We start from the raw sequence: 21,348 nt of genomic DNA, 5'->3' as shown, positions 1-21,348 counted from the left end.
TTATGATCAATTTCAACCATAAAATACTTCACTTAAAACAATTTCAATATTTTTAAAACACCCCCGTTTTTGCACATTCCCGTTTAGACGTTTGGGATTGGAAGAATCCCGTATAACACGTCTATTATTTTAGACTAAACGTACTATATATTCATACGTGAATACCTGTTGGGATTTTGAACTGTGCATAAGTCACCGAGGGGCTTTGTTTCTGCTAAATGTTGTGTCAGATGATTTACTGCGTGGTGATGTGTTTTGTCTGAAATATTGACATGCAAACATTGCCTATTTACTTGAGATACTTCCTCAGAGACCAACGCCAGGACCGTAAATGTTATCCTCATCCTCAGGGTCGCAACCCGGAATGAGACTTACCCAAACTACACCGGGGACAAGAAAAGTGATTGGCATCGTCACATCACACCTCGATTGAAAACGCGTGTTGTGGTCGGTTCGATAGTGGTTACAGGCGAAATAGACGAAATTCGGTTTGCGAATATAAGTACGATTGCCTTGAACAGCTGGAAACATCTCCGAATCCACAAGTAGACTAGTTGAAATGGCTGTGCATGCCTGATATATATTGTGTTAATGAATTTAATATAATAACGTGGTTTATGACTGGAATTTATTTCAGTGCAACTACTCGGGTTGACACATTTGTAAAACATAGCATTTATATATGCGGAATTATGCACATAGAAAGTGCAATGATTTAATAGTGCCGCTTAACATTGATAGTGATCGTATTGTTGGCATACAATTTTAAACTTCACAAAACCAGTATGAGTTCTTTTTCCAAGTATCTTCAACTTGTTGTTATCTGTACCAATGTACAAAAAAACATATTGATAAATTATATATTGTATGGTAGCAATACTTAAGTAGTCGATTCGGCATATTTGTAGGTATTTAAAATAAATAAATAAAAATGTATAACAAAGATACATTTTGATTCGTAAACCTTTTACTACTCACTAAATAACGCATTTATGGAAATATTCATTTCTGATAACAATGTTGTAATCGTGTGCTAAATAGATGAAAACGAACTAATATTCAATGACAAATGGGTCCAAAATTATTTACAGTGATCAACTGTCGTCTCATTAGGTACAAAAACATTGTTTTCTGCACCTTACTTTCAAATAAAAGACGGTATCTTTCATGAAAGCCATTGTTTTCGATATTTAATCATCTGTTCGGTAAATTAGAACAATTGTTTTAATTGTGGTAATGCTTAATTGGGAGTAAGACTGCATCTTTAAATCGTATTGCATAAAACACGTGACAAATTGACAAGTCGTTTTCTGTCTGATTGAAAAACTGTAAGTGTCTACACATTTTCACGTTGAAGATGTCAGTCTGGATAGTTGCAGTACTTCAGTAACTGTAGTTCCGCTGGAACCTGGCATCTGTCATCGCACACTCGCCGGTGTGAGCGATACAGGGCGATTTGCGTTGCTTGATATAGTCTTAATTTGCGAATAGTCCTGGCTTTCCAATACATTCATCAGCGAGTATATTGCATAAGATAATTTCACTGAACACAATTGCGTGTGTATCTCCACTCTACGCTTAGGTTAAGCAGAATTTGAAAATTTGATGTTATAAAATGAATAAACTGCTTTAAAAAAAAATGACCCTAGTTATTTCGAGGCCTGAGTCACTAGAAGCGTATTCTCGCAAAAGACGAACATTCCTTACGATAATTCTCGTAACTAAACGACCATACGGCTATTCTCTTGACAAAATAGTCATCTTGAAGACATCCGTACATGTTATTAAAGCTACTACATTTATATGAAACAGCATCCGTATTCTTAATGTTATTATCATTATAGACACCAAAATCGGATCGCACTAAAGGCACCTCCTGGTCGGTCTTATAACAATGCATAATTTGGCTCGTTCTCCATTACGGCTCTCTTAATACCGTTAGACCACATTATAACTGATCTTTGAATCAAACGACTGTTGAACTATATACCTTCCTCCAAAATGTATATCAAATTATCCAACACAAGGAAAAACACTTGTTTCATGAGTAAAGGTTTTTTTGTTTTTTTAGTGTGTAGTGCATAAGCAGACATTTCATCCAATGTATAGTGTTCGGGTCATGAAACACTATACTATAGTTATTTTTCCAGTGCATACCGGTCAATTCACTAAAGAATATAATTATTGAAAAGTTTGTATTGGTCTATGTGCTCATCGTGAATTTATATTTTTCATTTATTCGGGTTTGCTTAATCTACAATATGTTTATTTTCAAATCGTCCTGTTTGCCAGGTTGAAAGGTCTGGTTGCTTTACGACTTGTTCCGTGTTATATCACAAACGTGATTTTAAATGCCATAAGTAAAATGAGTTAACATTGACCGCACTCCCCACTCACATTAAGATTGTTGTTGCTGAATTGATCCGGGCGCTATATCTATGTATCCTTAATGTAACTGGTGTAAGGTAGCTATAAAACCAGGAAAGGCTGCTGTCCACAGATTTTAACCAGCAATGAGAACTCAAAATTTCCAAGTTATGGTCTATAATTCAAAGCGCTAGGCAAGGGAGTACAATTTTAACGACCTTCGACATGACGCAATGTGGAACTTACCGCGGGATCGACCACACCAAGGACGGGCGTTCATGCCAGATTTCAACTTGTTGAACTACTATATACTCCAATGTTTGATGGAACATAACTGTGCTTGAGAGAATGGTAATTGACGGCCGGCAATCATTGAAGCCACAACATTTTATTATATATATAATAAGTTTATTATATATATATAGGTGTTAGGATTTTATACTGCGTATTCCGGCGTTAGCACACTGAAGGGTCCCAGAGTGACAGTTCAACCACCGCACACTTATCCTGGGAGGTTAACCAGTACTAGGTGCCTTCACCTCTGCATGGAACTAGCAACTTCTGTACATGCCAGGGGAAGTAGTACAGTGCGATTGGTCGTTAAAAGGCTTTCATAACGAATCACAATAGAAGTGACCTGCTCAGTCCGGGATTCGAACCCGGGTTGTCCAATTCACAGTCCAACGCTCTATCTATTGAGTTAACCGTGCGGACGATATTGTATAACCATGCTATATTATATTTGTATAACTCTTATAAAGAAATATAATGGAACATATTTAAAAGCCATCAATACGCTTTTGAAATCAAGCATATCCAAAACAGTGCACTCATTAACTGATGATGTTTATCATATTTCATTGAACTGCAATAGTTAAAGGGAGGTAATTTAGATGAATGATTTATATAATATGCTTGCATTGATGCAATCCCATGACACGACTTCCTTTGTGTATATTTTGTATGTAATATATTTTGGGCCATTAACTACCAATTAAACAAACAATCTTGAGTTGATCTGATAAAGAAAACTGGACAGATATTTTGTTACAAGTGGTAAAAGTTGGCGTTATTGTTTGTATCAGCATAGCGCTTTGATTGGAAGAGAGCATGACGTAATTTGCCAAAGGATATACGCTGTGAAAATAATAATCCATTCTTTCATGCTAAGTTTATATAAATATTCCCAAACTTGTCTTTAACAATAAGTAATTAGCTGCATGAAAGTCAAATAATTTCTTCCTGAGATAAATTACTATTTTAAACCAATTAATTACAAGGAATGATCAGTTTTGGTACGATCCAAGCAAGTTATAGCGGTATTCTTGAATCGCATTGGCCGATCAATCTTACACAAACATTACTTGTAGTAGTCTTAAAAATATCTGAGGGTCACAACACTAAAATGGAAGTGCTTCAACGGGTATTCGTTAAGATTTGATAAGGTTAATACCTTTGTATGGGTCGTGAAATAAAATACGATCTTACACTGAAATCAACAAATATCCTCTATTTATTTGAATACAATAGTATATTTTCCATCTCAACCTTAAGAGAAAAGCGTGTTTTTTAGTCTTTATATCGTAAAAGAACATATCTGATAACATTCGGTTCTAAATGTGTTCAATCCTGAATTGACGTCATGGACATTTACTACATAACTTATTAGACATGATTTCACGATTTAAATGTAGCAGATTTCGTTAAAAGTATAGTGCTTTCTGGAAATCATGTATGCATTAAAATTATAAACAGAAATTAAACAATAAGATGTATGTTTGGTTTTGAATTATTCCGGGTACTACATTTCTGCAATGCATGTAGCGCAGGAAATGACAGTAAATGGTGGTATTCGGCTTCACTAGAGCAGGTGAAACAACGACGTCTTTATTGGCAAAGCATATGATAAAACAATATAACACCAGTTATCCCCGGCTCGCTTACTCCATATTTAATGAACTCGTTGAATAAAAATGTGTTTTATATGACGAGTCGTGACAGATCCTAGATATACATTTACTAATGGATAAGCCCTTCCATAAGATCAACCACTTAACGACAACACTTTAAATTACTACAGCTCCATATTTAGAAAACTCTTGTTTTACAACAGATGTGTCGGGAAGTTACTATAGATAAGAAAGAAGTACTGAGTTAACTAAATTATCTCTGTATCCGTTTTAAACGGTCTGACATAAAAACAACACATGATTTCGTGGAATTCGTGTGAAATGAAAACGAAATGGTTGGGTTGTTTTAATGATAAATTATCTTCATTATTTCACATAAGAGCTCGCCTTTTAATACTTATTTAAAAATATGAAAGAAAGTGCTATGCTTTTCGAACGTCGTTTGAAACGTTACTGAAATTTGAATTATTTTGCATACAGAGAGAACGATAACTCAATTTCAACAATGTTTAAAGCGACAGTCGTATTCAAAGCCTAAGACCTAAATTAGATTTTGTAAGAGTGATAAATCTTTAACTACTTACTGAATAATGCATGTATGGAAATATAAATTACTGATAAGAATATTTTAGTGGCTGTAAAGGCACAAATTACACGATGACTGGTGGATCCTAAAGTATTTACTTTGTAACAGTGATCAACTATCGTATCATGTGGTAGAAATACCGTGTTTTCTGCACCTTTCTTTAAAATTAAACACGGTATCCTTCATGAGAAACAATTATTTCGATAATTATCTTTTTGGTAAATTTAAACATTTTTATCAATTGAGGTTCATGTATTATTTGGTGGTAAGAGTGCATCTTGGTCGCCGACATAAAATATGTCAACGAGGGTCAAGTACACACTCGAAATGAATCACCAGCAACCTGAATCTCAAGTGAAGGCTAGTTTACATGTCGTTTGTTCCTTTGTTTGCAGGGTTAACAGTAAATCGTTACATGAACGAAAAATTGAAGCCAATCTGTTTCATTTTTGTTCCTCTTACTTCTGCAATGACGTATACATATGTATACGAATGGAATGGAAACCGTTTAAAATCAAACTTTGCTTCTAGACGATATTGAAAACATTTTAGTTATACATCTGTTTGTAACGGCACATAGCCGGGCCATTTTAGACACAAATTGAAGTAACGCACTTATCATGTCATAAAACCACTTCGAAATACTAGTATCGGAAACCGACTCTTCGTGTAAACAATTCGATAGGCAAAAGCAATTTTACATAAGTTGTTTTTCTTTCATTGGGTTTCATGAACATTTTGAATATTCAAAACGCCAAAACCGGAAACAGCGTCTTAATGTAAAAAAATTCGATACACTAAGGCCTCTTTAAACTTATTATCTAACTTATGGATTCTATTCAAATCTGACCATTTACAGCGTCAAATTTCAACTAAACATTGACCTTTCCAGAAGCCTAACTTCTTGATAATCACTGACCTTTCTAAGCTTAACTTCCGGTTATACATTGATCATTCAACAAGCTAAACAAACAGATATGTACTGACCATTCTACATGCTTTACTCTCATTAATTGTTGTTCTTATTGTTGTGTTTGTTGTTATTATTGATGAGAAATTACGAGTTTGAGTTTTGGTATTTTTCCAAGACTTAACTGCTTGCCACATAAATATTTGTAACGTAGGAAACGGGCGTTGTTGCAAGCGTTGGATGCATTTGACTCATTTGTGAGAAAATGGAGATGTTTTTATCTAAGTGACCAATCACTTAAAATCAATGGCTTAAATTTTAATTACCACCGTAAGTATAAACTGTAGTGCAAAGTAACATTTTTCATTCCAAAATTAATTATTTCATCGGGTTTGAAAAATCAGTCTTTTAACCATAATCGATCATCTGAAATATTCTGTCGAGCCATTCGATCATTTTACAGTAAAAGTAAAGATTTCGTAAAAATGTTCAAATTTAAGTGGTATAAAATATTACAAGCTGCATCTGATTGTGATAAGCGATCGGTTTTCGCCGACTTAAATCGTAAACGGTCGGCTTTCGACATTTATCGATTATCGCTTTAGCCCTAATCATGCGCTGGTCAGAAATTAAGCTGGTAATGAGTTTCGTGTTTTGGAGTGATAACCAGAAAGATTGAGGAACTGGATATCCGTTTAGCCCACAGGATGTATATAAACTAAATTGTGCAGAACCGACTTGTCTTCCTTGCATGATTAGATGCACAAAACAAACTGAAATATACTAATAAGCATCAACTACTTACAAAAATGTGATGTGTTTGAAGATATGTTTTGTACTTTAGTTGTAGTTTCATTATCTTTGATATAATTTCGAAAAAGCAATGACTTAAAGTATAGTTTCCAAATTTAGTGTGGTAATTCTTCAAACAGCGCATAAAAAGACAACCCGGAGCGTCTATGTAAGAAAATACTTGTAACTAAGCGGGCGGGGCTTGCTATAGTATTAGCTAGGTGTGCCAACAATTTATCAGCTGTTTGTCAAATTGCAAACCACAGTACCTCATCATTAAATAATTACGATCAAACACGCATCACGATTATTAACCCAGACGTTAAAGGTTTATACAGTGTCAACATTATCTAGCCAGAACTTTATCTTAACAAACTATGCCCTTGCCGACCACATGTTATGTTTTTGTCATTTAAGATCTATGTTAACGAACGTCTGCACCAAATTATTTTCTTGGTCGGCCTACACAGTAGATGTATCTATAAAGGCACAGTTAATCCTTAATTAGCCGAATACTTTTGGTGAACTTGTAACTGGTGGAAATGTTATTTGTGCGCGTTTTAAGCCTATTTGTCTTCAGTGCTTTGATAACCAAAACTGAACAAGGTAAGGGAATTATTTATTATTTATTTATTATTTTTTATTTTTGTTGGACAAATGGACAAAGAAAACCTAGTGTTTATTTTTATAAATATACGAGGTGAAATTTTAGTTCAATCTATTGTAATTCCTGCAAATAACCTTAGCAGGTAGAACGTCTTCAAGGGTTTGGCAATGTTAAATATTATTGTACTAAAATCATCACCGCTCTGCTCTTGTGTACGAGAATGGTACCACCAGGCGAGGCACCTTTCTTTAAAAGTTTGACGTTTGCTTTAGCAGTGCATCTTATGAATATTGGTGGTTTTAATTAACAGCATTTACTGAGATTTTTGAATAAAACTGAAATGTAGTTTAAACAACCATAGTATCGTTCATATAAGGAACTCTTCTCCTTAAATCTGGTTTGCAATTGGATTTTGTTAGTTTAAAATATTGAATACAAGTACATCAACCTTATTCAATGGCATATGATGATAAAAAAACATGGCTTATCTCTGTGTTATTTTATAGCATTATTAAAAATATTTCTAGATGGAAAATACTTTTAGGAAAGCTCTCCGTATAACTTTGTTTTAGTCATTTGTCTCTGCGTCATTGCTTTTCATAGCTCACCTTAGCCGTAGGCTGAGTGTGAGCTATTAGGATCGATGAATGTTCGTCGTCCGTCGCCCGTCGTCTGTCGCCCGTCGTCCGTCGTCCATCCACACTTAGTTTGTTGACACCCTAGTGATCACATTTTTACCTCAATTGTCAGGAAAATTGGTAAGGATGTTTTTCCCAGTAATTACTCGGAAGATTTCGAATATGGGTTGAAACACTAGATCACATGGCCCAAAATAGAAAAATCTTGTTAACACTCTAGATGCTACTTTTTCAGCCCAAATATCCTGGAAATTTGTCAGAGAGGTTGTTTTGATGAGTTCTAGCTGAAATTCGAACATGGATAATCTGGGGTCAAAAACTAGGTCACAGAGCCTAAATATGGAAAAACCTTGTTAACACTCTAGAGGTAACATTTTCAGCCCAACTGTCAAAAAGGTTGTTTTGATAATTTCTAGGAAAAGTACAAGTATGGGTCATCTCGGATCAAAAACTAAGTCACAGAGCCCAAATATAGACAAACTTTGTTAACACTCTAGAGGTAACATTTTCAGCCCAAATATCCTGGAAATTAATCAGTTAGGTTATTTTGATGATTTCTAGCTTAAGTTCGAATATGAGTCATTTGGCATCAACAACTAGGTCACAGGGCTTTCGTATTGAAAACCCTTGTAAACTATTGAGGACTTCATTTTCAGTCCACATATCCTGGAAATTTGTCAGTAAGGTTGGGTTGATAATTTTTAGGTCAATATCGATTATGGGTCATCTTGGGTCAATAACTTTGGTCATAGAGCCCAAATATGGACAAACCTTGTGTTCACTCTAGATTCTACATTTTCACCTCAGACATCCTAGAAATTTGTCGGAAATGTTGTTTTAATTACTTGATTTATAATAAAGTGATTTTATCAGACAGTGACTGATTACAAAAAACTAATAATAATTCACTGCCAGGCTACTGACAAGTCTTGGAAGGGGTTTACAGGTCTGCTTAAACATCTATTAAGTTTTCTTCAAATCCTGACCCTTGTGTCAAATTTATCCCTGCCCAACAGTTTAGACCGTTTTACAGGTGAGCGATCTAGGGCCATGATGGCCCTCGTGTGTCAATATGTCCATTTTGTAAAAATGTTTCAACTCAGAACGCATTCTTGTTATTGTAATGCGTGTCCTGGTTCCCAAGTATTCCACTTAAACGACCGCCTTCAAGCAGCCCTTATATTAGTTATTAAGTTATTGTACTTAAACATTATTTATTGCATCACATATACTTCACAACGTTTGTGCAGCTGTTGTTCCCAATGATGAAATATCCACCGTTTGTGAAAGTAGGTCACGTGGGGTCAAAAAATAGGTGACTGGGGCAAATTTTCAGAAGATCTTTAGAACACACTACTGACATTATATTCGGTCTAATATTCATGAAATTTAATCATATTTTTCTTGATGAAATCTTGATAACATGGCTTATATTTAGTAGTAAACATGCGAACTCGTTTGATAACAAACTAGGGCATATGTGTTATAAAAATTTAACCAGGTTAACCATATTAACTATGTATCAATATCCAAGGACATTATATGAGGACCAAGTTTAATTACCAGATAGATTGCACAGCTCCTCGCGACGTTGTGGCATTTGAACTAACATTGGTTGGTGAAAACGGGTTTGACATAAATAACAAGTTAATAAAAGAAATCGCAATCGGTAGCAATGGTTAATGGAGGATTGAATATGTGTCTGGACTTTTTAAAAATCATTTATTTAAAAGTAACCGCACTCAACTCCATTATATTGGATTTTATGATTTTCATTAAAACAACGTGAGCGCATAATTTTACATTTTTAACCAACATGTTTAAAAAGCAGACAAAAATTAAAATAAATTCACCGATATTCATTAAATCAAAATCAATTGAATTTTCTTTATTTTCTATACAATTTTCTTTTCAGCGTTGAATTGTTCGATTCCAGACGATCCATACGCCTCATATTATGTAAACGGTGAAGCATTTACCGGAAACGGTACAGTCTTACATAAAAACAAGGTATGTTGTAGAAAAACACCAGCGATTATACAGAACAGTGAATTAATATTCGTTCATTTTTTTATATTAGGATTAAAAGTCGACATGTTGCATTTTTGGGGGGTATGGTATGCAATGGCGCAGTTCAAAATGCTGGTTGAGTCATTTTGAACAGCACCACTTATATTAACATTTATTTAAATCTACATTTCCGCTGAAATAAATAGATTATGCAAGAGCATTTTCTCTATATTTTTCTCTCGTTGTTCTCAATGGTGGGAAAATTAGAACAGCTTCGGTAACCTAACTTTATACGACAATGAATGCGCAGATAAAATAGTTCCTTATTTATATGTTTATTTTCTATTTTTTCAAGGTCAATTATATTATAAATATGTACTATTACTGTATTACAACTAGAAATATACCACTTGAGTTATGAACAAATAACAGTTACAAGAAAACAACAAAAATATTGCCACCTACAAATTCTCATTATATCTAGCGTGATACTCGATACTAGCGTTTGTTAAGTCACGATAGAGGTTTCAAATTGGAGAGAAATTCCAGTCAATTTACTTGTTAAGCGTTTTTTTAAAGAATCAGTTGGTGTATAAATCATGTTGGAATACGGTGTTGGACAAACCAGCAAGTTGATTGTCATTTCTTTAGAAGTAAACATTCAATTAGGATGAAACGTCTCTGATGAAACGACAGTGGCGTTGGGTGGGGTAACGTGGACTTTCGCGGAAGGAAAGCCAGAGGACGCGAAAAGACTTAGTGTTGAACTGAGCTCTTTCTTCTTGACGTTGCTGGGTGCACTACAATATGTAATTGTTTCATTTCCTCGATTTCATGTTTTGTCAGATGCTTTATTTTTACCAATTCCAAATACCAAAATAAGTCGTCATCATTGAATGTAATATTTCTTCAACTGTTCCTTCCATCATGATATCATCTAAATTAAAATCAATTAAATTATGGTTGCTTATTTTGTTTTTACTGCTTTACTGCGGATTACAGTTTTGCATGTTGCCAATAAGTTAACTACGATTTCATTGGAAAAAATAGTTCCGTAGTAAATATGCCCCGCTCATTTGTATTATTGCGCCCACTGACAGGACAGAAGTATCGAATAAACGCACGCCATTTCGATGGGAAATGTCATTGCACTTTATATAGAAATAATTTGAAATATATAGACAACAAACCATCGTTAAGGAATGAAATGTTTATGTAAATATAAGGTGATAAAAACTTTAATTAAAAGATATACTGTTACTAGAATTCCAAACAATGCTGTAATACATCAGATACACATGTTGAAAGACATACATACGGACCTATAAATACGTTTTATTCATCCATAATGGATTTTAAAGTATGCACAAACCTATTACTTTATATAGAAATATTTATACAAACTCATTTAAACATGTATCCCAAATGTTAAATATGTATTTATTATAAGCATGGTGTTTAAAATATTACTAAATGTGAATATTACAATCCAATAATACAAGATATGAAGAACATTATAACTAGTATATAACGCATTGTTTCTAGTAATACACATACAGTTTATTGTACAAAAGGCCTCCTCCGGCCCACACTGTAACACAAAATCATACATATATGAAACACATACAACAAGCACATTGTATTACTTCATTTAAATATCATGACAAATGTAAAACACAACTATTCCTCTATAATGAAGATCATATTGTCAAATCAACAGCAAAACTTTTCTGTTCTGAGAGAAAAATTGCACATTGGTCTGGACAAGTCATATTCATAATCGACTGAAACAGTTCATGACCACAATGTTTGTGGGATGTATCCGTGAATGTTTGTATGAAACGAGTATAGAGAATTGCCAAGAGTGTTGACGGTTCTATAGGAATCCGACCCACAAATAAGCTAGTTTCTTTTTGATAGCCCCATTAACGTTAACGTTAATTGTAAAACCAGGTAACTCCATACATGTTTTGTACCATATGGAAGGTACTTGCTTGCTGATAACTAAAGTGTAAGAAAACACCAATACGTTATACAATTCAGTTTGTATATATTTCATTTATTTCTACCGGAATCTGAAACAAAGAAAATATATTATAATCTCTAAAGGTCAATGAATCTTATTTGTAATATTTTGTCACAAAATGTTAACTGTTCTTTTTCTTCACACAAAACTCTTTCAAATGATACCAAATTGGTATCGGGGTCATCAGACACTAACAATTCACAAGTTTGTGACTCGTGTTCCTAATAGTTCGTGAAATATTCTTACTTACAAATGACAATAAGAATGTACACTCCTGGGACCCGAAAACTGATGTAATAAAAAACGTTTTTTATTGTTAACGCCCTTCTTACTGTAACAAATGTTTGTTTGTTTTTGTGGTATAAAACAGGTCCGTGTCGAGTGTGAAAACGGTACTAGTTTAACAGTGCGCTCCGATGTCAGAACATGTCGGAATGGTGTGTGGAAACCAAGAAAATCATTCCCGATTTGTGAACCAGGTACTGTACATGCACTTGATATCTAGACATTCAGATGCGTACATGGGCATTCTCCAATACGCTCGAGCGTACATGCTAATTTTGGTTTCACCGAAATGGCATTTGCTTTCAGCTCGAAATCAGAAATAAAGTTTGATGAGTGACTATCAACATGTAACTTTTCGCTGATAAAAACTTTTTACTGAAAGATGGCGTTTAAAATCATGAGAAAGCTTTAAAATGGTCCCGTTATAACTGTATTGTTCACATATTTACTATAGAAGGAGACACCTATTCTTCTCTCTTTACATTGATGCGAAAGAAGATGTATGGCAATTTTCTTCAAAAAGATGAGCATCAAAGTTCACATGGGATCCGTTGGTTCTAATGATTTCTGAATCAGTTAACTCCAATTACTATAATCGTTTCCAAAGTAACAAACATAAACAATTATTATAAAACGACCGTATGCAGTTATATTGAGTTAAAAAGACGTTTTAACTAAATTGTTCAAAACATATACGTAAGTTGTTTTAACGAGAAAAATAAGAACACTTACCAGGTATGTCATCTCTAAGCCTCCTTAATTACCGAATTGGTTTGGATTTTTTAATGTTAAAATATCATATTGCTTCATACTTGAAATCTTTATCTTTATCTCGACTGCACAATAGTTTTCTTCAATTGAATCATAATGACTTAATAAATTGTTAAATGCATGTCGAACCATGCGAATATCTTATATGCCAAAATGGTATCATTTGGGTGCACGCATTGGAATGATACCGTTTTAAATCATTGCTCTTTTTCCTATATTTAAATGCTTTGCCTACAATGCGTAATGTAAAAGCTAAAAATTAGACTTGTGATGGTCGCCAATATGTTTTATCATGTTTTATTAATGTTTAGAGCCATGTCGTTTAAATAAGGAAAAGGGTCGTCGGTTTTTCCTATTAGAAAAGGAGTTAGATGGCGAGGTCGGGCATGAAGAGAAAGTCAATGTCGTTTGCGATAGAAACTTTGATCAAATGGGAAACGATGAGGATTCTAATTCAGAAATACATTGCCTAAAAGGGCAGTTCGACAAAATGTACCAATGCGTTGAGAGTAAGTTTCTAGAAATGTTCTGTTTCCGTGTCTTTTTCTCTGCATTTTGTCAGCCAGTTGATCATTCAAAAATTGACAATTGTTTTTAGTTGTTACTCATAAAGCTAAAGGAGCGATTTGCAGAGTCACATCTAACATTTTTGTTATTCTGTAAAAGTAAATATATTTTTCATATGTTCTTAATGCAGTTCTGGTGCAAGTACTTTTTTGTTAAAAGGGTTGTTTTCCACCTGAAAATAATAAGGATTAAAATAATATTCTTTTATTTTCAACATTTCTCCTACCTGAATTAAGTGGTATTATTATAATTCCATTCATATTTTTATTTACTATTTGCGTTGTGTAACACCTTTCAGGATGTGCTATCCCAGATATTTCAAATGCGAACATCACACGCTCAAATGGCGCGAATACGGATAAGTTGAAGCACGGAGAAAACGTAAATTAACAAAATGATCATGAATGATTTTCTACTGTTTAGTACGTTGTGTGTCACACGATAAGTTATTATAATTGACACAAAGGCGTAACATTGACCGTATCAAAACTTGTTGCATTTATCATAAGTTTCAATTATGACTGCAATTATTGATTGAGGTATCCGGTCGACACATACTTTTCTTTGATAGCTCCATTAGACATATTTCTAGATGTGGGTGTCTGGTGACCTCATAAAATTTTAGTATCATTTTAAAAATGTATTTGTTTGCATTCTTTACTAGGATGTAAAATAAATGACTGAAAGTACATCATTCATAAAGTTATAACAGTTTGCATAATTTTTCTCTTTATTTCAACTGAGGTATTTGGTACATATTTTTCGGTAAATGTATTACATGTTCTTGTTATAAACACACAAAATCCATTTAAATATACCAAACTAATATGTGGTCACCAGGTATCCAAAATTAGCATAATTGTGGGTCGCATACCTACAAATGACAGGTTATCTTAACAGATTACAGTTACTTGCCATAAAGGATACAGTTCCCAAAGCAGTGTGGAAGGCAATGACGCAAGTTTCACTTTGACATGCAAAAACGGTACGATAGGTAACAGAACATGTGAACTATCACAATACAGAAGGGATCAACAAGAGAACGTTATACCTACAGCGAAATCAAGTTTATCATCAGCAGCAGCCGCAGCAGCTGATACAACATCAGCGATAGGAAGACAAACAGACACCAACAAAACTCAATCGCGGTCACCTGTTAATGAAAGAGTGACTGTTCCAGGTGAACCGACCACATCACCTATTGATATTGATCATGGTAAGCTGAAATGATTCAATAACTCGGAATGCAAAATATCCAAGTGTATTCATTAACGCACTCTAGCTCTTTATTTAATAATAACAATTGTAAGTCTCACATATCACTAAGATCATACACAAGGTATAATAAGTTTATCTGATATTTATTAAATTAAGTATACTACAATTTTGGCTATAAACAAAACGTGTTATATATAGGCGAACTTAACTGTACCATACCTGAGTCCACCGATGTAAAATTTGTGACACTTTCCGGCGAGGAATTGAAAGAGGGAGCGCAGGTTAGAGGATGTTTTTTAATTCTAAAAACATGTCTGCAATGTAAGTATTTAGTTAGTTTCGTCCTGTCATTTTCAAATCGGTTACTCTTCCTCGTCTTAAGACAGGATTTGTTCTGAAATATAAAGACTTTAATCATAATTAAGAAGAATACATATACGATCTAAATAAAGGTCCATCACCAGAATAAACAGCAATAAACTTATGAAATATCATTTCGTATTCACAGTTTCGTGATATGTTTTTGTTATGATTGGAACGGTAATGACAAAATGCCACGTTATAGCAATAGTACAATGTATACTTCAAAGAAGGCTCAGGTTCCAATATCACGAAAACACTTCTGTATTTATAACAAGTTCACTGTAATTGTTTGAATGCCTGGCCCCCAATATAACAAAAATTAGTGAAATCTCAATCTCGACTCATTTACCCTCGCATCAAAAGTTATAAAAATCGTATGTGCATTCTCTAATTAAATTGATTAAAAATGGAGATTTCAAAGAAAATATATTCTACAGCAGAATGTGTAAATGAGTGCAGTTTTGTAAAACTTATAAAAATATTGTTTTGCTTTAGAGCTAGTTTGTTTTTTCAAAAATTTACAAAAGTATTCATCAATACATTCCATGACCCTGCGTCATAAAAATTAGTTGAGATTGAAACTGAGATTTGACGTATGTTTGTTATATAAGGGCCAGGCATTCAAACACTTGCAGGCAGCTTTTTAAAAGGGGAAAGTAAGCAAAGTCCAAAAAACACTCAACAACAACAGGCACAGATTTCGTGATTTTAATTAACTGTATGGATTGCCGCCTTTGAACTTTTGGTAAAGGAAATGCTTTGAGGGGGGGGGGGCTGCGAGGCGGGGGGGGGGGGGGTGCTAGCAACATAAGATGTGTAGACGGCCGATTGAATACCGAGCCAAACTGCCAAAAGGCCCAAACTCAGTCAGTATGATGAAATAGTTGGTCGGTTATAGCGTTTGTGGAATAGTTTTTATTTTTATTGTAGATTCATCATGGTAGACAAATTTTAGCTGAGAAGGAATGTAAAGATTACTTCGAGGGTTACCACCTCGATTACGATTATTATGGAGAAGAAATAAGTCCGCCAACAAGACTTCTTAGTACGATAGTTATTTGTACAGAGGGTGTGATCTCGGATTATACACTTGATTGTGACGACGGTAAGTGAAAACGTTATTGGCTGTAAGGAGGTTATAACGTTTAGGAAATACATTAAACACACTTAAACATTTCAATAATTAAGAATCATTATATCAAACTAATGTTTTAAAACCGACGGCTGTTGTATATAACAGGCACAAATACCGCTTACAATATAGTTCAATATATAATAAGTGAAATTTATTTAAATATATACAAGCGAAAGTTGATTAATTCTTTCAACAGTAGAAACTTCCGATACCCCCGTTACAATTCCGGAGGAGTGCAAGACTGTACCAAATGGCGAGGTCACAGATAACGGCAAATCATTTCAGTGCAATGAGGATTACGTTCACGCTGACAGCCTATTATACGAGAGATACAGTTGTTCATGTGACAGAACCATCCCTGCCTTGGTGTGCAATGGAAGGCAGGCTAAGTGCAAACCAAGTATGACATATATTTATTTGTTCAAGTCAACTCTTTAACGTGTAAATACAAAAACTTAAGTTGTGAATTTTGCGAAAAAGATGAGGAACAAGAATTTCATCATCATAATAAGTGTTTCAAATAAAATTAATAGAACGAAAGGCTTGCATAAATTGTTAAGTAAAATATATACTTATTTTTCAGTTAACTGTAAATTAAACAGTTTTATTGAACAAGGGATGACTCTTAAGTACAGATCGAAGTTCATCACTGCTTCGACCATAGATGCGATCGATCACGGAGAATTAGTCATGTTTAACTGTGAAATTGGAGCAAACGGTGTAACATACGAACCAAAAAGGCGGATGTTTAAATGTGACCGGGGAAAGTGGTTTGAAGATAACAGAAGGGGTAGTGTATGGTCGTTAGGTAACAATGGAACGTTTCCCAAATGTCGACCAGGTATAAACTTAATAATGATTCCATGTAAACATAAGTAAGTTTCTAAGTAACATATGCCGACATCATAATCTACCTCAATTCAAATGAGTTAACGTTAGAAGTAATATGTGACGTGCAATAACGTGAATAATGGAAATCAAAGTTATGAACTTTTCAATCTCGTCTTTTTACAGAGTTGAAATACTTCTGTAATGCATTTCCTTGCTCCGTTAATTGTCAATTTGAAATGCCATTTCATAAATTGCAAACTAAGGACTAATGCCTTTAAATGACTCGTTTTAAGCTTGATTCATCTTATATAGAGTATGAGATATATTTCCAGCACTGGTCATATGACCGGTGACACTTGTCCGGTATCCAAGGATGAATGATGCCAGCGTCCCTCGAACTTTAATTCGCTTGTGAAGCATGTCAGACACATAGGCATTACTTTGTAAAGTTAAGGCGTCCGCGTCCTTTTTTTCGTCGTTGCATTTTCGACTAAGATCGATGAACTTTTGAATACCTTGTTAGTAACTCGGTACTCATTGGTCATGGTCATTACATGGCTACTGTCGATTTGCAATATGTTATGGGGTTTTCGTGTATCTAAGAAAATATCATATGCACTTATCTGTTTTTTAAATACATGTTTTACTAGAAAACATCTAGGTGAAATAACGTATTTGGAATTAATCATATATTTCCTGGTCAAAGAAGCCAATCCATGATATATAATAAGAAATAAAACGTTTTTGAGAGTATTTAAGCAATGCACGATATCGTGAACATAAACAATCCGAGTCTAACAAAGTGGCTCTTTGAAATGTGCACCTCTCTAATTCAAGCGAAGTGTGAGTGTCAGAACGGAGGTACATGTATTCGAGATGAGACGTGTAAATGTTCACGGTTCACGAAGGGGCTGCAATGCGAAACACGTAAGTGAATGGAAACACTTCTATTATCAGAGTTATGCACGGATGCAAGTATTCGGATATGAAAACATTTTCAGCATAATCAATGACTTTCTTAAGATTTTCAATCGACATTGTATGTTTCCCAACGTTTTCAATTCATAATTATTATTTTTAGTGAGTAATGTGTATGAGTGTTATGTGACGGTGTCATGTTGAAATATCCACGTTTTCAACAGAAACAAATATTTACCGAGATATAGGATTACAAAACAAACCTATAACAATGTTAACATTTCAATATAATATTTTTAAAAATATGTAAACAAAATAGCTTTCATTGCCTGCTTATGAGGTACGAAAACCTCATTAAATGTTAACCATACTTTTCCTTATCATGTTCAATTTCTGCATCAAATTTATTTTTCAGCTCTTTGTCCCGGGCAATGTCAAAACGGTGGATCATGTATCTCTCCAAACAGGTGCAGCTGTCCGTATGGATTCTTTGGCAGTCGTTGCGAAACAGGCAAGCTCTCATGCATTAATATGCATAGTTTTATTCTTTTTAATCACCTATTGATGTATATCGCAATTCAGTAAGTAAACCTTCACAATTTATTTTCTCTTCGTTGCTTAATTTTGTTGAAAGGAACTTCAAAACAGTTAATATCACTGTTAAAGTGTACCTTGTATAAGCTTTCATATTAATTTTGTTGCTTATTCAAGATATCTTCAATGTTGATATGAATTGGTTTTGGTTATAAGTAATTTCATTTTATTCAAATTGCCGTTTTTCGAGACAATTAAATAAATTATAATTTCGTTATATTCAACAAGTGATTGGATTACAAAACAAACTTATAACAATATTTAAAATTTAATTTAAATATTTTTTTTAATTATGCAAAAAAAAACTATATTTCCTTGCTTAAGATGCACGAGGTCTAGTTAAATGTAAACGTCACTTTTTCTCCTCAAGGTCAATTTCGATGATGACGTCACATATTTTTTTCAGCTCTGTGTGACGGTGGATGTCAAAACGGTGGGACATGTATCTCCCCAAACAAGTGTAGCTGTCCGGATGGATTCTCTGGCAGCCGTTGCGAATCTGGCAAGTCCTCATGCGTCAGAAGGCCTCATTGTTTTTTATCTTTTTATCATATTTTAACAAATTTAAGTGGCTTAATTATCTTTTGATGTATATCTGATTTGTCTGTGTAATATTGTGATGTTGTTCGTCTTTGAACAAGTGCAATGAACGTTTTGTTTCTAAACATATAGCATCGTTGATGACACGAGGTATATTTTTCAGCTCTGTGTGACGGTGGATGTCAAAACGGTGGGACATGTATCTCCCGAAACAGGTGCAGTTGTCCTAAAGGATTCTCTGGTAGTCGTTGCGAAACAGGCAAGTCCTTATTCGATTATGGGCCTTATTGATTTTATATTTTATTTTTATCGTTGTTTAACAAGTTAAAGAGGATTATCTTTTGATGTATATCTGATCTGTCTGTGTAATATGGTGACGTTGGTTGTCTCCTGTTAAGACAACTTAACGTTTACCCTCAAGAAATATAGTATCGTTGATGACGTTAAGTATATGTTCCAGCTCTTTGTGACGGTGGATGTCGAAACGGTGGGACATGTACCTCCCCAAACAGGTGCACCTGTCCGAACGGATTCTCTGGTAGTCATTGCGAAACAGGCAAGTCCTCATGCAATTGTTCAAATAAATACAGTTAACAGCCTAATGTTAAATCGTTGAGTTCATGTATCACATTTTGATGTTCATGATAACTCAGTTTTAGAAATAATTGTTTAAGCAAGCATAGGATTAACGGAGCACATGGAGAAAGACTAAATTAACCCTTTTCATAGCAGCTAAAGTATATAAAATGTAGCAGTACGTAATACTTGGTGGTTTGTTTTGGTTTTCAAGGCATTTCAGACGACATGCCTGGCGCCGCCATGTGCTGGCTAATTGTTTAGAACACCAAAATGAATTGCTATCTCTCTTTATGATCAACGGAAAATACGCTGCTGATGCCTATATATTAGGGATGGCAACGAGTACCCGAGTACTCGAGTACTCGATCGAACGTCCGAGTACTCGAATACCAATTCACTACTCGAGTACTCGGAAAAAATCTATAAATATCACCAAATACACGATTTACAGACAAAATATCAGATCTGGTTATTTGCCAATAGGACAATTTACGGTCCCTCTAATCTCCGCTGTGTATACAATTGACCTCAATCAATTAGTTGATAGTTGTTGTGATAGTTGCAAACTGTCAACAAAGGACCCCTATTTCAAATTAGCACTGATGTCAATTAGCGAAGTTTTGATAGCGGTACTTTCACCTACACAATTCTATTATATACCAATTAGAGACCTTTCACCAAACAATGGACGCTAACGAGCGAAAGAGTATCGACCGTTACGAAAATTGATTTCTTAATGGGCGTATTTTAACTATTTTAGATCAAGAACTATGAATATTAATGAGGTAAACAACAATTACACAGTAAAAAAATTATTTGTAGAGTAAACAACTAAAAAACTGAACTTCGTATTGAATTTCGTTCACTTTTTTATGTATGCTATTAATTTTCGTTCATTGACATTCTGATTGTTGTTCATTTCTGCAGTGCATACTTGTATAAAATGAAACGAAAAAAACAAATTAAAAGCCTAAAACAACTTTTGTTTTCTTTTTACATCATTTGTTGTTAAAATACGTAATGAAAGTTTACTTTAAAGGTGAAAATGACCAATAATACGACCAACACACAATATACGCCATTGACGATACATGTATACACAATCTTGTCTTCGCGAACACATATTCAATTTTTCCGAGTAGTCGAGTACCCGAGTACTCGATCAAACGAGCGTCCGAGAACTCGAGTATTAATTTTACTACTCGTTGCCATCCATAAATTATATACATTGTCATAAGTTCGTTTTCCAATTATATCTTTTGGTGAACATTTCTTTTGTTGTAAACGAGAATATATCAACTCATTTTCGTCGACGACCTCACATATCATTCATACAGATTACAAATTTAAACATAAGATACACATTGTTAATGTTTGAAAATATATACAACATCGATTGAAATCAAAAGATGTTCAATCATTATGTTGAAAATGTTTTCATGTTCGAATGCTAGTTCACGGTTTATTTTTTAAGATATTTTTTACAGGTCGCGAATGCACACCGACTAGTTAAAGGCATTCGCGGTGTATTTTTCGCTGAACACGAAGAAAGTTAACCTTATTTTTGGTCTTCTTAAAAATAGCAATAAACAAATTGCTACTATTCTTAATAACCATTTAGCTGTAGGCTGATACTTAAATACATCCTATTCTTATAAGCTCCGTTAATCAAACGCATACATAACAACCTATCACATATAC

General features: G+C 34.2%; 1 protein-coding gene across 6 annotated transcripts in view; it reads left to right on the top strand.

Moving 5' to 3' along the window:
- Positions 1-7,049: 7,049 nt before the first annotated feature.
- The window catches only part of LOC128222974 (uncharacterized), a 37,401-nt gene continuing 23,102 nt past the window's right edge, over positions 7,050-21,348 (top strand). For 4 of the 6 annotated variants that reach the window (XM_052932177.1, XM_052932176.1, XM_052932174.1 and 1 more), the window contains exons 1-15: positions 7,050-7,171; positions 9,726-9,820; positions 12,217-12,325; positions 13,214-13,411; positions 13,768-13,850; positions 14,370-14,685; positions 14,886-14,968; positions 15,981-16,155; positions 16,382-16,585; positions 16,769-17,026; positions 17,854-17,943; positions 18,350-18,445; positions 18,935-19,030; positions 19,232-19,327; positions 19,529-19,624. In XM_052932177.1, the coding sequence (XP_052788137.1) occupies positions 7,108-7,171; positions 9,726-9,820; positions 12,217-12,325; positions 13,214-13,411; positions 13,768-13,850; positions 14,370-14,685; positions 14,886-14,968; positions 15,981-16,155; positions 16,382-16,585; positions 16,769-17,026; positions 17,854-17,943; positions 18,350-18,445; positions 18,935-19,030; positions 19,232-19,327; positions 19,529-19,624 (2,059 nt within the window). In that variant the 5' untranslated portion in view covers positions 7,050-7,107. The remainder of the gene's footprint in view (positions 7,172-9,725; positions 9,821-12,216; positions 12,326-13,213; positions 13,412-13,767; positions 13,851-14,369; positions 14,686-14,885; positions 14,969-15,980; positions 16,156-16,381; positions 16,586-16,768; positions 17,027-17,853; positions 17,944-18,349; positions 18,446-18,934; positions 19,031-19,231; positions 19,328-19,528; positions 19,625-21,348) is intronic. The other 2 variants (XM_052932175.1, XM_052932178.1) reach the window with 2 other exon arrangements.

The sequence above is a fragment of the Mya arenaria genome, chromosome 17 (genome assembly GCF_026914265.1).
Source record: "Mya arenaria isolate MELC-2E11 chromosome 17, ASM2691426v1".
In the NCBI taxonomy this organism is placed as follows: Eukaryota; Metazoa; Mollusca; class Bivalvia; order Myida; family Myidae; genus Mya; species Mya arenaria.
This window is presented reverse-complemented; position numbering and strand designations above follow the sequence as displayed.